The 18,297-nt window shown below is 52.1% G+C and overlaps 1 protein-coding gene across 1 annotated transcript in view; it reads right to left on the bottom strand.

The window, feature by feature from the left end:
* STX1A (syntaxin 1A) overlaps nt 1-18,297 on the bottom strand; it is a 96,585-nt gene that overhangs the window by 30,230 nt on the left and 48,058 nt on the right. Inside the window, exon 4 of the mRNA XM_033007147.2 lies at nt 2,851-2,925. Within this exon, the coding sequence (XP_032863038.2) occupies nt 2,851-2,925 (75 nt within the window). The remainder of the gene's footprint in view (nt 1-2,850; nt 2,926-18,297) is intronic.

The following is an 18,297-nucleotide window of genomic DNA, read 5'->3' as shown; positions in this document are numbered from 1 at the left end:
TTCAAAAACTTAAAATCAGGAACTTACAAAGCCCGGAAGAAAGCTCCCATCAGCAGGCTGGCCCAGTGTGCAGAGATACCTGTCTCCATGTAGACCACCAGGTGTGAGCTGGTGGCATCCCTCAAGTTTGGCTGAAGACCCCCTTCCCAGTGCAGATGTCCCACAGCTCTCTGAGCCTGGCTGCCCCCAGCACCTTCCATGCTGGAGCAGGTCCACGAGCCTATCATGGGGCAGGTTCCTTCTGCAACAGGGAGGAGGAACCTGCCATTCCCTGGAGCTGCCCAGTGGCTCCCCATCACCTCCCAGCAGAGCAGGGCAGCGCACAGGACACCACCAGCATGGCAGGCATCTCTGCTTCTGTTGCGTGCTGGTTAGCGTGGGTGGCCCCACAGTATCACCTTGCAGAGAGCAGCAGTGCTGTAAGGAGGGTCCTGTGGGGCCTGGGGACCCTTTGCAATGCTGGCAGAAGGTGTCTGACAGCACAGCATGCTCCAGTGAAGTGCTGGAGAACATCAGCACAAATTCTGCAGTCCCTCCTATTCTCTCCTGGAACAGGCGCCTGTATCATCTAGAGCTTATCTGAAAGGTTCCATCCCACACAGCCAGACGGCCACAGCACTTCTCCTGTTCACTCCCCTGCCTGTGAGTGCACTGCCTGCTGCCTGCCCAGCATAATTCATCAGCAATTGGTCTTCCTCCACACTTGTCATAAACTGTTCCCTGTTCCCAAGGAACGGTATTAGCAAACATTGTGCATTTATGATAATTAATAAAATCACATTTTCCCAAGAAGCTGGCAATTAGAATTAGCCACTGCATGAGCAATGCCTGTCCTAAACAAGTCAATTTGTTGTCAGCAGATGGTGTTTTTAATCAGTCCTAACTGTCTTCTTTCATTGATCATGCTGGCCATGAGGTGATTTGGGACAAAGCACAAGGACTAATCATCTGTTGCTCCAGGTAAATACAATACCAGTGAGTCTTTTCTGGAAGAAGGAAACAGGAATCAGAGCCTGTCCTGCAATCCTTCAGGATCTCAAAGCCCCTTAAAAAACACAGAACAAAACACCTATGGAAAGGATTTTTGTTTTGCACAGGCTAAACCCTGGACACCAGGGATCCCAGTATGGCTGGCGGGGCTCTGGTCCATGGGAAGGGATTCCCTGCTCTATGAAATATGTAAGTGGTGCCCTACCTCTCCTTCCTGCATCTAGCTGAGATCACATGTCAGGAGGACAGAGGGCAGCCAGGGGACAATGGAGGTACAAGTCTCCTTCTGGCATAGACATGGGACATGGCCATGCCAGTGGTGACAAACCTAACAAACAGCTCCAGCTGTACCTAAGTCCTCCATGACTGTGGGATCCCACAAAACCCTGGGATTAGGGAGAACGCTTCTGCCATGGAGGAAACACCAGCTCCTCTCCCACCCTTTCAGACATGGCCAGGTCTTCTGCAACAATCTCAACCAAATCCCATGCTGATGTTCAAGACCATGGCAGGCAAATCTGAGCCATTCCAGGGTGACCTGCCTCCTGCCTCAAGATGATGCTGTCCTCACTGACCCCCTGAATCACCTGGGGTCCAACCTTGGGCTTTTGGGCTCACCCAAGTGCTCCAGCACAACCCTGGCCATCAGCAGGCTGACATTCATGTTGTTCTCACTCCCCGCTTGACAAAGAGATTGATTGACTCTTCCAATGGTGGAAACTAATGGTCACGTTGGCTGCACTCTGTCCCTGCACTGCCCAAGGCAGAGGCATGCCAAGACAACAGGCCATGCTGATGAGACAGGATAACCTTCCTCGAGCACAACGGCCCCTTTCTTCCCCACCACCTGCCCCACAGAGCCCATGTCTGGGGGCTGTGGTACCTCCTGCCCATCCCAGCTACACTGTTAGCATAGAGAGGACTGGCAGGAGGCCACCAGTGATGATGCAGCCTGCAGTGGGGATGGAAAAGCAAGACCAGCTTGGCAGGAGCAGGATGAGGCAGCAAGAAGCACAAGCCCCTTGTCAGCACGCTGCTGGAGAGCAGGTAGCACCACCCAGCCTGGTCAAGGCCACACAGGGAAGAGGGACCATGGCTCTCCGGATGGGACCCCTTGGTGCTGCACCTGCCTGGCTGCATGTGCCAACCTGGCTCACCAGGGAACAGCCATCTCTTCTTGGAGGCTTGCAAGTCTCACAGCAGAACCTCTTCAACCACTCAGCCCTGGCAACCCAACCTCTGGCCATGCCATAGGTTTGCTCAGAGCCGGCACTCAGCGCAGCCCACCCACCACCTGTGAGTGCTGGTGGCCCAGGACCTGCCCACAACCCACCCAGTGCTCATGGCCCCTTTCCCTCACCTCCAATCTGGGAACTGGGCACAACGGGGCAAATTCACAAAGGGCAAATAAAAGCAACTGGAGGCTGCTAGGGGGAGGGAAGGTGATTCCCATCCCTGGGTGATCCCTGCAAAGCAATGACAGATGCTGCTTCTGGCTGTCCCTTCCCTCAGCTTTGTGACCCCTCCCAGGGCCAGCTCAGGTTGTCAGAGGACACAGATGGGGCCAGGCTGTGTGTCTGTAACCTTCCCTCTCCCACCTAGAACAAACCATCCCAAAACTGTCTTGACTTGAGTCAAATACCAGCTGCTGCCAGCACAGGGTTGAGATGACAGCCAGGGCCCCACAGCATTTCCAGGTACTGGTGACGAGTAGAAAGTGCTGAGCAGTGGGGGCATGGAGCAGGACCCAGTTACCTCCCCAACCCAGGAGGATGGGAGCTGTGGTACCTGCTGTCTGGGGCTGCAGGGCAGGAGTGCAGCGGGCAGAGCCCCACAGCAGCATCACAGGCAAATACTCACTCTTTAGCTTGGAGCGCACTTTGTTCGCTGTCTTCTTTATGTCAGACATCAGCTCTTCCAGCTCCTCCTTCGTTTCTGGGTAGAAAGAAAAGAGCAAACATTGTTGGAGACACTGATGAAATTTGCCTCCTGACTCTACAGCATGTGGAGACCAGAGCTGTGAGCACCCCCACCTCCAGACTGGGATCACTTCCACCCCATGCACCCCGCTGGACTCTCCTAACAGTCCTGATCCTGGAAATAACCCTGCTGCTGGTTGGGCAAGCAGGGAGCCAGGGAGTCGTTCTGTGGGACCCCTCCCTGCACACTCTGAACCTGCCCCATACACAGCCCTCTGCAGAAAGTGGAAGGGAAGGGATATACAATCCACAGTGCTGGTTCCTATGGTGAAAAGAAAACCACTCCTGGACACCAAAACCTCTTGCTCACCAAGGGCTGATCTCCCCAAGCCCCTGCCATGCCTGCCAGTCCTCCCCAGGGTGTAACAAAAGGTCACGTCTTCCACTGACACCCCCGACTAACAGCCAGTGTGTGTGTGCCTGTGTGTTCACCCCCCAGTCTGAATTTCCTGCTTTTGGTAGAAAAGTAGGGGCTGAAGTGGCCAGAAACCCACCCCTAGTCCCACAGCCCATGTTCTCGGGAATGACCGAGCAGCCCAGCAGTGGCAGGAAGTTATAAAGCAATTCTCATATTCCAACAGGCAGGGGCACAGGAGTTGCAAATAAAAACAAGTACAAGCAAATCCCTTCCTCCCTGTCCCCAGGGGCATCCTACGTACACCTGCGCGACCTGCGCACGGCTCCCACCGGGAGAAGAGCCCTGTCAAGCACAGAGCCCACTGATGAATCTCAACCCCTCCCCAGGGCTGCCTCTCCAAGACTGTGAGGGCATTTAAAGGAGTCTCCTGGGCTGGCAAGACTACTGACTTGACTAGAGAGAGGAAACTATAGCATACTTGAGAGAAGTAAATCAGCTGAGGATTTCCCAAGCCCTGCCTGACCAATGGGGTCTGGCAGAGGGCTATCTGCCCTTGTGCCTGTGTGCAAACACCAGGAATCACCTCTGAGCTCCCCACCACTGACAGCACAACCACTGCAACACCTCCAGGCACTTGTGTCTTGTAGGGCTTTTCTCTGCATTGCAGCAGCACCTCCAAGCCGTAAGCTGTGCTCAGCAAGCCTGTGTTGGAGCAAAGCTCCTTGGTCAGCCGTGCGGAGAAGGACTGGGGGGACATTGGTGGGTGACAGGTGGGACAGGAGCCAGCAACGTGCACTCGCAGCCCAGAAAGCCAAGCACCTCCTGGGCTGCATCACCAGCAGCGTGGCCAGCAGGCCGAGGGAGGGGATGCTCCCCCTCTGCTCCGCTCTCCTCAGACCCCCTGGAGCACTGCGGCCAGCTCTGGGGTCCCCCGCACAAGACAGACAGGGACCTGGCAGAGCGGGTCCAGAGGAGGCCACCAAAATGGCCCGAGGGCTGCAACACCTCTGCTGTGGAGAAAGGCTGAGAGAGTTGGGCTTGGGCAGCCTGGAGGGGAGTCGGCTCCAGGGAGACCTTGCCGCGGCCACTCAGTACTTAAAGGGGGTTTATAGGAAAGAGGGGGGGAGATTTTTGACCGGGGCCTGCAGTGACAGGACAAGGGGCAGCGGCTTTGAACTCAACAAGGGTGGGGTCAGGCTGGAAATAAGGAAGAAATGTTGTATGATGAGAGTGGTGAGACAGTGGCCCAGGGTGCCCAGAGCAGCTGTGGCTGCCCCCTCCCTGGAAGGGTTCAAGGCCAGGTTGGACGGGGCTGGGAGCACCCTGGGACGGGGAAGGGGTCCTTGGCCATGGCAAGGGGATTGGACTGGACTGGATGATCTTTGGAGGTCCCTTCCAATCCAAACCAGTCTGAGTCTGTGATCTCACCAAGGTTCCTCTCCCCGAAGTCAGTGTCCTCAAAGGAGCTGGGACGTGCAGGTGTGCCCTTGACACCCTGTGCTTCAGAAACTGCTGGACGCCGCCAAGCACAGCAGTAGTTTTGGAGCGGATGGCAGAGCACCCATGCCCAGCATGCAGGTACCCAAATGTGCTCTGCCTGTGCTGCCCTTCAAGCTGCACACCTGAAAAAATGCTGCGTGGTATGAAATGCCCTGTGCTCACCCATGGGCTTGTGGCAGACCAGCTGGCTTGCCAGGGACTTAACCATGCCCTGACCGTGGGACCAAGCAACTCCAAAACTCAGCAGTGAGACCAGCACATTGAAATTTCTCAAGATCCAGATACTAAGGACAGTATGAACCACCTGCCATTCAAATATGACTTCTTGGAAATGCTGCCACCCTAATGCTTCCTCTTGCTTTTGATGAGATCAAGACTCAATTAAATAAAATTTTCTTTAATAGACTCTGGGCACATTAACTGAGTCATTTCAATGGCTGTGGTAGCTGTGATGCTGTATGCTCCCAGCTGCCAGTCACAAGCATAATTATAAAATCATGATGATGGGAATGTGCTGGGGGCAGGTCACATCCTATCAATGGTTGTACACATTTCTGACTCAGAGCTAAGAACTTCAGCACTATTGGGAAAAGTAGAAAAAGAACATGTCTGCAAATACCTTCACCCCAGGCTCCAGGTACTTCTGAGAAAGCTAACATAGTGGCCTCACCCGGAGAAGTGGTACAATTATGTACTTGCTAGAGAATAAGCACAAATGCAGGGAAAGGAAGGGGACATTTTCAGTCTGAGTTCTCATTCAAGTGACTAATTATTTATTTTTTTCCCCATTCCTGAAAGAACTTGTATTTAATAAAGAAACAAACCAGTCTGGGCTGAGTAACTCCCTGTATCCAGACAGGCTGGGGCCAGCTGACGGGGAAGCAGACAAAGAACCAGGAGTGCTGGGGGACAGCAGGCTGCCATGAACATGGGGACAGGCTGAGAGCTGGGCTTGTTCACCTGCAAAAGGGAAAGCAAAGGGGTTCCTTCTGCTGCCTACAACTACCTAGTAGGAGGGTGGAGAGAAGCCGGAGCCAGACTTTTTGCTGGTCCTTGGAGGTGACCTTCAGCTTCTTACTGAAGCTTGGAGGTGCACAGGGACAGGACAAGCAGTGATGGACCAAGCTGAGATAAGGAAATTTCAAATTAGATATTAGGAAGAAGAACTGTCGTCATGAAGGTGGTCAAACACTGGACTGAGAGGCTGTGGGATACCCATCCTCTTCAGCATGTGGCTGGGTGAATGCCTGAGCAACCTGATCTAATGGACCTGCTAGAGGGTACTGGACCAGGGACCTCCAAGGTCCTTTCCCACCCATATCCACCCACACTTGATCCTATGACACAATTTCATATAACTTGCTGGTACATACTCTCCCTTCTCCCTGTAAATTCAGGCTGAGGGATATACTGCAGTGATGCTGTCACTGAGGACACACGTGGCAAGTGGCGAGTGTGGGTGAGCTTCCCCCCGAGTTGGCCACTCAGGAAGGGGACGGGACTACACGGATGGAGGGAGGGACACGGTGCACGGGCAGCGAGGTTGCCTTCCCTCAAAATATTTCCAACTGAGCAGCAGGGAGAAAACACTCCTTCTGGCTGGCTTTGAGTCACAGGACATGTGAGGATTACTTGGCGACCTGGCAAGCACAGGCTTCCCAGACAATTATTTTCACATCCATGGCGTCTGTTTAAGTGACTCACTCAAATCTATTTAACCATTCACGGTGAGTAACATTCAGCAACAGGAAGCTGAAGTACTACAACATCACTGCCTCTATGGCCAGCATCACCCCAGCAAGCAGAGCAGTGCTAAGGGGCAAGACATGATGTTTAAGAGGACAGGGCAGGCTCCCTGCATCCCACAGCAGACCAGGGACTGCTGGCACTGAGCACAGCAGGGGAGCAGGGATGCCCCCGTGGCCACCAGCACTGTGGGGCCATGTCCTCAGTCTCCACTGGGAGGGGAGAGGGGGCTTTGGTTCGGGGTCAAGCCTTATGTCCCTGAGAAGCCCCAGGACCCACTGTGAACTGCCCCGGAGAGGAGCCCAGGCAGCACATGGGAGGCAGGGATGCGGGCAGGGGTGTGGGCAGCAGTGGGAGCTCTTTCTCCTGCACAACAGCCAAGAGTAAATGGGGCACCTGCCTTGCAGAAGGCAAGTGCCCAGCCCAGGCTGGTAACACCACTCAGCTGCAGCACAGCCTTAGCTGCTTGGGAACCAGGAAAACCCAATTCTCTTGTGCTCCCCTTCCCTGCAGCTCTCTGAGTTCCCAAAAGCATCCCCCATGCAACAGGGAAGGGGACAAACACAAGGACTCAGCACCCAGAGCTGCCACGTAGGATGCTCCTCAGGGCGGGGGGGACTCCTGCCTGCAGCCCAACCCTCAACATTGCTGTTCACCATTATCAATAAAGGAGGAGGGAAAAAGCCTCCAAACCACCCAGCAGCAAGCAGGAGGGCAGCAGGCAGGCAGGTACCAGACCTCCACCCTTCACAGTTAACTGCAGGTGACTGATACCCTTCCACCACAGCATGCCTGAGCATCACTGTGATGGTGACTTTGCACACAATATGGTTCTCAGCCATCAAAGCTTCCTCACTCACTTATTATTTAGATTAATAAACGTTCACCTCTTTGTGACCTGCAGTTCTTTACTGACAACAACCAATCAATATAATCAAGAAAAGTAGAATTTCAAACTAAGTCACAACTGAGTTACCTGACAAAGCTGGGAAGAAGAACCTTTTTGGCAGAGTTACCTCTTTCAATAAAAAATTAAAGAAGATCCTGACCACAATTCCTCCAAGGAAATTTTAAAAAAGAAGCCTTTCTTGCCTTACAACTTTTCTTCTGTCTCTTGCAGGTTAGCAGTGATGTGCACGTTTATCTTGGCACTTATTTTACAGAAGGTAAGGTATTTTTTAAAGGCATATGCAAAGAGGAAGCACAGACCTGGCAGCCCCACGAGCTCTCTCATCTCTGGGAGCAAACCATAAGAAATCCTTCCTAGGGATCTAAAGAGTTGGTTAAAACATTTTCCATAGTGTTTCATGGCCTTATAGTAATAAAAATTAAACCTGTTTAAAAACCACCAGGGAGGAGATTGGCTGGAAAGGCTGTTCCAGCCCCAAGCTGGGAACTACTGACCGGTCAGCCTCACCTCAAAGCCCGGGAAGATCATGGAGCAGATCCTCCTGGAAGACATACTGAAACATATGGATGACAGGGAGGTGATGAAGGACAGCCAGTATGGCTTTATTGAGAGAAAATCATGCCTGACTAAGCTGGTGGTCTTCTACAATGGAGAGACAACATCAGTGGACAAGGGAAGAGCTACCGATGTCATCTACCTGGACTTCCATAAGGCCTTTCATATGGTCCCCCACAACTTTCTTGCCTCTTATTTGGAGAGATACAGATTTGACAGATAGACTACGGATGGATAAGGAATTTGTTGGATGACCACATCCAAATTGTTGCAGTCAATGGCCAAACGTGCAAGTGGAATCCAGTAACAAGTGGTGTCCCTCAAGGATCCATACTGGGACTAACAATATTTTGTATCTTCATCAACGACAGACAGTAGCATCAAATGCATCCTGTGTTGGGTTTGTGTGTGTGTGGAGGGTCTTGGTAGTGGGGGAGGGTGCTACAGAGGTGGCCCCCTGTGGGAACCTTCTTGAAGCTCCCCCAGATCCAAGTTGGACCCGCCTCTGGCCAAGGCTGAGCCAATTAGTGATGGTGGCTGCACCTCTGTGATAACATATTTAAGAAGGGGAACTGGAGAGGAGGAGGACCTGTGAGGGAGATACCTATGCAAACACCGAGGTCAGTGGAAGAAATGAGGAGGTGGAAGGCGGGGAGGTGCTCCAGAGTAGAGACCCACCTCAGCCTGTGGTGAGAGGGCAGGGCTGCCCCCTCTGCCACCCATGGAGGTCACTGGCAGATGCCCACCTGCAGCCCATGGAGGAGCCCAAACTGAAGCAGGGGCTGTGCCCGAAGAAGGCCAGGACTCTGAGGGGAGAAGCCCCTGCTGTTGTAGTTCGGCACTGGGAGGACTGCAACACGCAGAGGGGACCCACACCAGAGCACTTTGGGAAGAGCTGCAGCCTGCGGGAAGGACTCACATGGGAGAAGTTCATGGAGGACAGTCTTCCACAGGAGGAAGCCCACGCTGGAGCAAGGGAAGAGTGTGAGGAGTCCTCCCCCTGAGGAGGAAGGAGCAGCAGAGACAACGGGGGATGAACTGACTGCAACCCCCATCCCCTGCCCCTTGCACCACTGTTGGAGAGGAGGAGAGAAATCGGGAGCAAAACTAAGCCCAGGAAGAAGCGGGAGTGGGGCGGGGGGAAGGTTGTTTTTAAGCTGTGGTTGTATTTCTCACTGTCTTACTCTGATTAGTAAATTAAGTGGTGGTGGTGGTAGTCAACTTAAATTGATCTTCTTCCCTAAGAGTCTGTCTTTTGCCTGTGACCATAAGGGTGAGTCATCCCTCCCTGTCCTTATCTCAATTCCCAAGCCTTTTGTTTTATTTTCTCCTCCTCATCTCTGAGGGGAAGGAATGAGTGAGTGGCTGGGTGGTGCTCAGTTGCCCTCAGGGCTCAAACTACAATATGTTCTCATCAAGTTTGTAGATGACACCAAACTGAGTGATGCAGTCCATACGCTGGAGGAAGGGCTGGCATCCAGAGGGACCTGGACAGGCTGGGGGAGGGGATCCGTGAGAACTTCATTAAATTCAACCAGCCCAAGTGCAAGGTCCAGCACCTGGCTCGGGACATCCCCCAGTACCAGCACAGCCTAGTGGATGGATGGATGGATGGATGCATGCATGCATGCATGCATGCATGGAAAGCATCCCTGCAGAGGATTTTCCAGCTGAAGTCCCATTTGCCAAAAGAGATCTGGGTCATCAGTGACCTCTACGCAGTCCTTCAGTTCCCAAAGGCTGATGTTCCTTCTTGGAAATGGAGCTCAGAGTCTCGCATTGCAGCTTAAGTTATTCATGCTAAGTAAAACAAAAATAAAAAAATAAGACACTTGGTTTGCAAGATGCTGACAAACCGTTCCCTCATTTCCTAGAGATTTTTCAACTCTGATCAATACAGTCATTTGCAGCAGGTATGACAGATCAGGGGAGCATGCAGCGGGGTGAGCAGGAGAGAGGTATGTGACCACTGCCCTGAGAAGAGCTGGGATTGTCCCTTCCACATAGAAGGAACACAAAGAGCTCCAGCTGCTTCCCGAGCTGCAGGAACAGGACATGGCGATGCCGTCCACCTGCATTCACCAGGAGCAAGGGCATGGGAAACGTCCAGTACCATCGTGAATGGTCAGGAGCCCTGGAATTTTTAACTTCCAGTGTGCCAGGAGGGACAAATCCTGCTTGAAATGCAGCAAGGAAAGACTGCTGGGATTCAGTCAGTGCAAAATGTCACAAGGCTTTTACACAGGAGCAGAACAGAAATGATGCAGGGTCTCAGAAGATCTTATGGATCCCCTGGGACTAAAGCTGCTCCCGAAATGCCTTGTCTGTACCCTCTGGCTGTGCTTGGCGGTGATCTGCAACCAATTAAAATTGTAGCTTTTGACTTTTTAAGTCACTAAAAAAAGGAAGCAGGCAAGAAGTTTAACTGATGTTTCTATTACATATTTTTAGGTAATTAAAAGCTGGTTATCAGTAACATCAGGGGGATTGTGCTTATAAAATACCCTTTTGTATTAGTGGTGATGGACCCTGTTTCACACATACTGGAAAAGCCGGTGCACTCCTTGCAAGCTGCTGGTCCAGCCAGGCAAAGGTGCTGAGCTGCAGTAACCGAGAATCATGGAGTCCGAGTCCACTGTCCAGACACTGGGAGTTTTGCACCAACAACTGGGCTTGCAACGATAGAGTGGCCACAGGCAGGCTCACACCCAGGAGCCCAGCATGCAAAGCCCTCTCAGAGCCTGTTGCTGAGCTGGCTGATGGCTGAGCTAACCCCTGGGTTGTTCTCATCCCCTGGCCATCCTCCTCTGACTGCTTCTGCTGCTCCTGGCTGGCCTTGGAGCTGGAAAACCCCCTGGGAGGCAAATCTCAGGGAAAAGGGAGAGATGTGCTATGCATTAACTGCTTCTCCTGCAGCCATGCTTGTTGTTATTATAATCCAGCAGCACAAATGATGGTTTGGTTTGCTGATGAACCTGTGGAAAAGGTGGAGTAGATAGAGATGGTGTTGCACAGTGACTCGTTCCAGTTTCTCTTTTCTTGAAGAAAGCGTTGGGGTTTCGTTTTTTTTTCCCAATTACTCACAGTGAAACAGTTTGCAGGCGGTGATGAAGAGCAAGGGATGAAGGGGAGACATGTAAATGCCATAACCCTGCCTGGACGTTTGCGTGAGCTCGAATCCAATCCACGCATCAACATGACTCCCAAGATCTGCTGCCCATCCTGCCTGCAGTGGGTTTATGGAGATGTCTGCCATCACGGCCATGGAAGGAACAGTTTGCATTCAGCAACAAAGCTAGTGGGATCCACAGCTTGCCTCCAGCATCCCCACCCTGCCACGTCCCATGCTGGTACCCCAGCCTACAGCTCTACCAGAGCTGCTGTTCAGAAAGCAGGTCACTGAGCTGACAGGATCAAGAGCTCAAAGCAGGGGGATTTAGGAGGTCTTTTAATTAAATTTTCAGCAATAGTTACATACCCTGAGGTACAATGCAAGCTGAAGAGTGTAGTGCTGTTTGCACACCAGTGAGGTCCTGCTAAAACACAGCTCAAAGCAGCCAACAGCCCTGATGAAAGCACAGTAGTTTTGCACAGGACTGATCTGGTGGGAGCTGCGCGGTAAAGGGCGGGCAGCTTCAGCCAGGGCCCCTGGGGACTCATCCTTGCCCATGACAAAGCTGCCTCCGATGGGTACCCAATTAAGACAGCAAAATTTATGTGAATGAATGGCTTTGGATGTGTCCATTTGCCAAGATCTCTAATCCTGGTTGTTTTACAGCATTGCCCACAAGGTTTGGGGGAGCCCACCTCCCAGGGAGCAATTAGCTGGTTGATGAGCAAATCACTCCTTTCCACAGCCTCCTCCCATTTTCTTCCTGGCGCCCTGTGGCTCTCCTCTGAGCCCCTCAATCCAGCCCCCATTAGGTCCACAGTGGCACTAAACACCATCATGAGCTGTGCTGCGCAAGCACCCTGTCCCTTTGCCGCCCGCTCCCATCCCGCTCGGGGCCACGTGCAAACCCCTGGGGAGCTCCAGGATGGATGAAGGATGCAATGGGACCACAGTGCCGGGGCCCACAGGGAGCAAAGCTAACCCAGCCCTCCCACGAGCACTCAGCAAGCAGAGGCACCAAGCAAAACTGCTCAGATCTATTTTTACGACACCAAACCGCATTAATTGTCTTACCCTCCTTTAATTCTCTCAATCGAATTCCACTTCAAATACTCCATTATTTTTCCCAGAAGCAAGGTCGAGTTAATCAGTCAATAATTACCCAGCTCATTCCCTTTCTCTTTCTTTAAAAAATCAACACTGTGACACCTCCTGGGCTCCTGATGCCTGTCAGGTATGTGGAAACTTATTGGAAATCAACACTAATGGCAGAGGCACCATCTTATTCAGCTCTTGGAAAACCTCCCAATCAATAATTTCAGGTAAACTGGATCCAGCAGTGTCTATTTTTGGTACTGACTGTTTAGCAACAACCTGAATTACTGCTGCAACGTAAGAATTTAACCATCACAGGATACATCACGTGTTTTATCAAACACTCAGAAAAAGTGTTTCCCATATGTTTCTGTCCTTTCTGCAATATTCTCCCATTTTCCTTTATTAATGCACCAAAACAGCTGAGAGGTTTCTGCTTCTGTTTAAGCATGTCACAAAAAATTCAGACTGTCCTTCAGGCTGCTCTTGCTGGGCTTTCTGGCTCCCTGCAACTCCCAGCTCCAGTTTCTGTGCCACTGGAAAAGGTTGGGAAGATATTTTCCTCCTCCCCAGCACGTATGGGAAAATGGAAATGAATGTAAATCAATGGCAAGTAAAACTCCAACAGTAGAAGTTACAGAAAAGTGGTAAGAATTGCAAAAGGATGCAGTGACAATCATGCTTTAAATTTATTTTGTGTGTACATGATACAAAGGAGGAACCCATGATCCTCTGCACCAAAGCTTCTCATTTTCATCTTGTCCTCAGTTCCCCTTTACCTGATGAGACAAAAAGGGGATCGAGGCTCTTCAGCACAAGTATGGCACGTTTGAGTGACAGGAAGATTTGCTTCTCATTACTACCAACCTCAAGGCCATTGTGCTGATGCCCGGGCAGGGCCGGTGCCGAGCCCTGAACACGAGCAGTGCTGCTACACGGGGGGTCCTTTCCCGCAGGCTGTGACAGGGATATTTCACACTCCACCAATGCAAATCTTTTTTCTAGGTCTGAGTAACACAAGTCAGGCTGAATTTGGAATCACAAATAAGCAATTGTAATTCTCTGGTTTATTAATTGGTCTTGTAACAGAGATGTCTGAGGCAATTAAACAATTCTTTTTTGTCCCATGCTTTCATCATAGGATCACAGACTCACAGAGTGGTTTGGGTTGGAAGGGACCTCAAAGATCATCTCATTCCAACCCCCCTCCCCCGGGCAGGGCCCCCTTCCCCCAGCCCAGGGGGCTCCCAGCCCCGTCCCACCTGGCCTTGAACCCTTCCAGGGAGGGGGCAGCCACAGCTGCTCTGGGCACCCTGGGCCACTGTCTCACCACTCTCATCATACAACATTTCTTCCTTATTTCCAGCCTGACCCCACCCTTGTTGAGTTCAAAGCCGCTGCCCCTTGTCCTGTCACTGCAGGCCCCGGTCAAAAATCTCCCCCCTCTTTCCTATAAACCCCCTTTAAGTACTGAGTGGCCGCGGCAAGGTCTCCCTGGAGCCGACTCCCCTCCAGGCTGCCCAAGCCCAACTCTCTCAGCCTTTCTCCACAGCAGAGGTGTTGCAGCCCTCGGGCCATTTTGGTGGCCTCCTCTGGACCCGCTCTGCCAGGTCCCTGTCTGTCTTGTGCGGGGGACCCCAGAGCTGGCCGCAGTGCTCCAGGGGGTCTGAGGAGAGCGGAGCAGAGGGGGAGCATCCCCTCCCTCGGCCTGCTGGCCACGCTGCTGGTGATGCAGCCCAGGAGGTGCTTGGCTTTCTGGGCTGCGAGTGCACGTTGCTGGCTCCTGTCCCACCTGTCACCCACCAGTATCCCCCAGTCCTTCTCTGCAGGGCTGCCATCCATCCATCCATCCATCCATCCATCCATCCATCCATCCATCCATCCATCCACCCATCCACCCATCCATCCATCCATCCATCCATCCATCCATCCATCCATCCATCCACCACCCACCCACCCATCCATCCATCCATCCATCCATCCATCATCCATCCATCCATCCATCCATCCACCCATCCACCATCCATCCATCCATCCATCCATCCATCCATCCATCCACCCACCCACCCACCCACCCACCACCCCACCCATCCATCCATCCATCCATCCACCCACCCACCCACCCACCCACCCACCACCCATCCATCCATCCATCCATCCATCCATCCATCCATCCATCCATCCATCCATCCATCCATTCCCCAGTCTGTGCTGGTACTGGGGGTTGCCCTGACCCAGGTGCAGCACCTTGCACTTAGCCTTCTTGAACTACATGAGGTTCACGTGCCTTGGTACCTTTATTCATAGTGCTCTGGCTGTATACTAAAGAACTTTCACCCATTCTTCCCTTTTTATCCTTGACTCCTTCAGGAGGTCGGCCCTGAGCCACCCTCAGGCAAGCTGCCTCCAGCAATGAGGTTTGACCCAGCCATGTTCTCCATCACACCCAGCATCCCAGTTTTGGGCCTCTGCAAATCCCAGAGCCTAGAGCAGGAGGCAGAGCTCTAGAGGGCAACTGGCCTTCCCAGGCCACATCAGATGCTACTCTGCAGAATGGCATGACCATACATGCCACAGGCCTACAGCAGGACCTACAGCAGACATGTCCCCTTGGGCAGGGGCAGGAACAGCTCTGCTGGGAGCAGAGGGTTCTCATGAGGAAGATCGCATAGGTCCACCAATGCAGCCCACTTCTGCATGACCCACCCTGGGCCCACGTGTTATTTTACCAAGGACAAATTATGGCTCTTTCCAAAAGCAGATGTACCACAAATGACATGTTGAAACTGTTCAGGACGAGAGAGTGAGTCCAATGTAGAGAGTGCACCAGCGAGGGGCCCCGGCCACTGATCAGACCAAAGGGCAGTGGAGAAGAGGGGCCTGATTGAGGGATCAGGTCCCCAGGAGGAGGGAAGTCCTTCACCCCACACACAAGGTGATGCAGATCACATACGGTGACACCATTTGGACAAAGAGAAACAGGACTTCATGCAGAAAGGCAGGCAGCCAGGGAATTGTGGAAAGATTATTTTTAGAGTTGCACATTTCCATGATAAAGAGCAAGCATTACCTCTAGCCAGAAAGCAAACTTTTTCTAGCCCTGGTGGAAAAAAAGGACCTGAAGAAGTCCTACCACCTGCAGCTTCAGCTGTGAGACAGCACTCTTCAAGATGATGTTATTCGGTACGCAAAGCAGCATATATGAAATAAAGGCCCAGAAAGCACCCACTGAAGAGTTCAGACACCTCTGCCGCCTAATCCAGCATTTTTTTCTTAAAAAAAATGGCCTGATTTATATTTTTAAACACAGACTGAGGTGCAGGGAACTGTGTGACTGTTCATTCAACTCCTCCTTGGGTTTTGGCTGACGTGCTGGGAGCAGAACTGTCAGATCCAAGTGAGGACAATGCATAGGCAGGACACAGTGGCCAGAAAGGCTAAAGGTCCTGTTGTCACCTGCACCTGGCTGTCTCCTGCAGCCGTAATCCTTGTATAATGCTTGTCTGGTGGTTTCTTCAGAATACACTAACTCATGGAAACAGTATAGACCAAATTTACAAGCTGGAAGTTTTAACCACATGAGCTTACCCAAAAAAGTTTTTTAATTATCTCCAACAACAGCTGGACTGCTGAGGTTTTCATGATTCCTAGTGTGATACAGGGGACACCTGCACTGTGATGGAGGAGGAGGGATGAGCACTCTCACCCTCTGCTAGGTAACTGTTCTGCTCATAGATGCATGAGTTACAAGTTGGAAGTTATGAGTTGCTAATTATGAATTTGAGAACTTTTGAGTTAGAAAAGTCAGAAATTAACTGACAGATTGGTGAATTCACATGTTAGACTAGTCTGTGCAAAGAGTATTATTGAGCCCTTGTTTGTCTTGTTTGTTTTCTTTCCTAATGAGCTCATAAAATAAGTTTTAATTTACAGAGTACATTGTTCTGTAAATTTGAGAGATCCAAAGGGACCACAACAAACTGCACTGCTTGTAGCCCATTCCCAGGCAGGCTGGCTGGTCGTCCTGCTCTTGTGGGTCCCAGTCCCCCTCATCCCTGACTCTCCTCATTCTCCCCACCTTTGGCCCTGAGCAGGGCAGTGGCCATCTGATAGCTCCCAACCTCATCTGGAGTTCCACAAGACGGTATGCTAGGGCAACGTCCTGTCCAGGTCAACCAGTCATTGCAACCTGCAGCTCTGTCAGGTGTCAGAGCAGATGGCTTTGGCACAGGGAGACCAGAAAGGTTCCTAAGAGCCATCCGCTGCACGGCAGCCTGCTGCATCTCTATAAATAGCAAACCATGAGCAAGCATTGTAATGCGTTCAGTCAAAACAGAGAAATGAGCTCGGGTCATCAGGAGGCTTTAGCAGCAGCCCAGGTCACAGAGTGCCACTAAAGAGGAAAGGGATGGGAAATGTCAAAATGGGAAAAAATCCATCTCACAGGGCTGGGCTCAAGTATCTTTTTCATAGGATCATGGACTCACTGAGTGGTTTGAGTTGGAAGGGACCTTCAAAGACGATCCGGTCCAACCCACCCTGCCATGGATAGGGACATCTTCCACTAGATCAGGTTGCTCAAAGCCCCATCCAACCTGACCTTGAACACCTTCAGGTTCGAGGCATCCACAGCTTCCCTGGGCACCCTGTGCCAGAGTCTCACCAGCCTCATCGTAAAACATTTCTTCCCTATGTCCAACCTAAATCTTTTTGTTAGGCCAACTGGCAGGGACAGTGCTGGCACAAGCTGCAGAGCCCCCATGGCTGCCTGCTCTGCCACACTGAAGACCCTCCAGGGCAGAGCCAGCTCTCCACGACTTCAAGAACTGCCTTCACTCACTGAGGCCGGGGTCACACAGGACCCCAGGGCCACATCAGGGCAAGCAGGTGACTGCAGTGGCAAGGCAAAGCTTGGTCCATTCATGCCCTGCACCCATGTCTCTGAACATAAAAGCAAGGCAGCTCTGTGCCTTCACGTGAGACGCACGTGCTGGGGCTGAACCCTCTTCTACAACCCCCATCACAAGGCTGCCTCACTGCCGAGCTCTTTTGTTTGTTTGTTAATTTACAGAAATCACAAACAAATCGTTCCCAATCAGGAACTTCCCCCCCGGATCCAGCTCAGGAGCATGGGAATGTACCTGCCGCAGTTGGAGACCTCCCTCTCCATGCAGGCTGAGCACATCGGCAGCCTCTGACCAGCCGTTGCCGCACTTGCCCAGCTCTCCCCAGCATCTCCTCATCGACTGGCCCCTGCACCTCTCCAGTCACTGCTGCTTGTGCTCCTCTTGGCCTCCCCACACCCTGACTGCCCAAGCTGGCGGGAGCCCAGCAGCCGGGGCAGTGCCGGGCACGGGGTGCTGTGGCAGGCAGTGCTGACGTGCCCCCTGGCATGCTCACTCCAGCCTCCAACTCCTCCCCAGCGTGCCGCCAGCCACCGGTATCACTGCTGTGTCACTAGCCGCCTTCTCCATGGTGCTCATTAATTCATCAGCGGGGAAATCTCCCCTCCAATGGAGGAGGGATCAGGGAATCCCAAAAGCAAGGGAACCACTGAGACCAGCAAACCTTGCTTGCTCCCTGCTCCACCTCTCCAAACTTCCAGCACTGTCCTTGCTCAGTGCCACTCAGAGAAGGGCAGATTGCCTCTGACTGTTCTAAATAAAAACAGAGAAACTGGAAGTGGTGGTAGGAAGGGAGGAAAACTAACTTGTCTTTAACAAGAAAGATGTAACAAACAGAAAATAAGAGAGATCCTACAAATCACTGCAAAACAATGCAGGGATGCCTTTTAGTGGTACAGAAAGGAAGGGGAAAAGAAGACGGATGCAGGTCTGGGATTGCACAGACCAACTGCCAAGTACACATTCACCCTCCTCAGCTCTTGCAGAGGAAATATTTTTGTGTACTGTCTCATGATGGCCCCCACGCTTCCTTCTCAGCACCGACTCACTCGTTCCCTCCTGGCCCCATATCTCAGCAGCCTCCTCCAAAGTCTTCCTCCCCGCCACTACATTGGACTCATCTTGCTCCTGCCATCTGTCTCCCTTAA

Source organism: Tyto alba, unplaced genomic scaffold (genome assembly GCF_018691265.1).
Source record: "Tyto alba isolate M040663 unplaced genomic scaffold, T.alba_DEE_v4.0 Super-Scaffold_19, whole genome shotgun sequence".
Classification (NCBI taxonomy): domain Eukaryota; kingdom Metazoa; phylum Chordata; class Aves; order Strigiformes; family Tytonidae; genus Tyto; species Tyto alba.
Note: the sequence above shows the minus strand (reverse complement) of the source record. Positions and strands in the feature narration are given on the sequence as shown.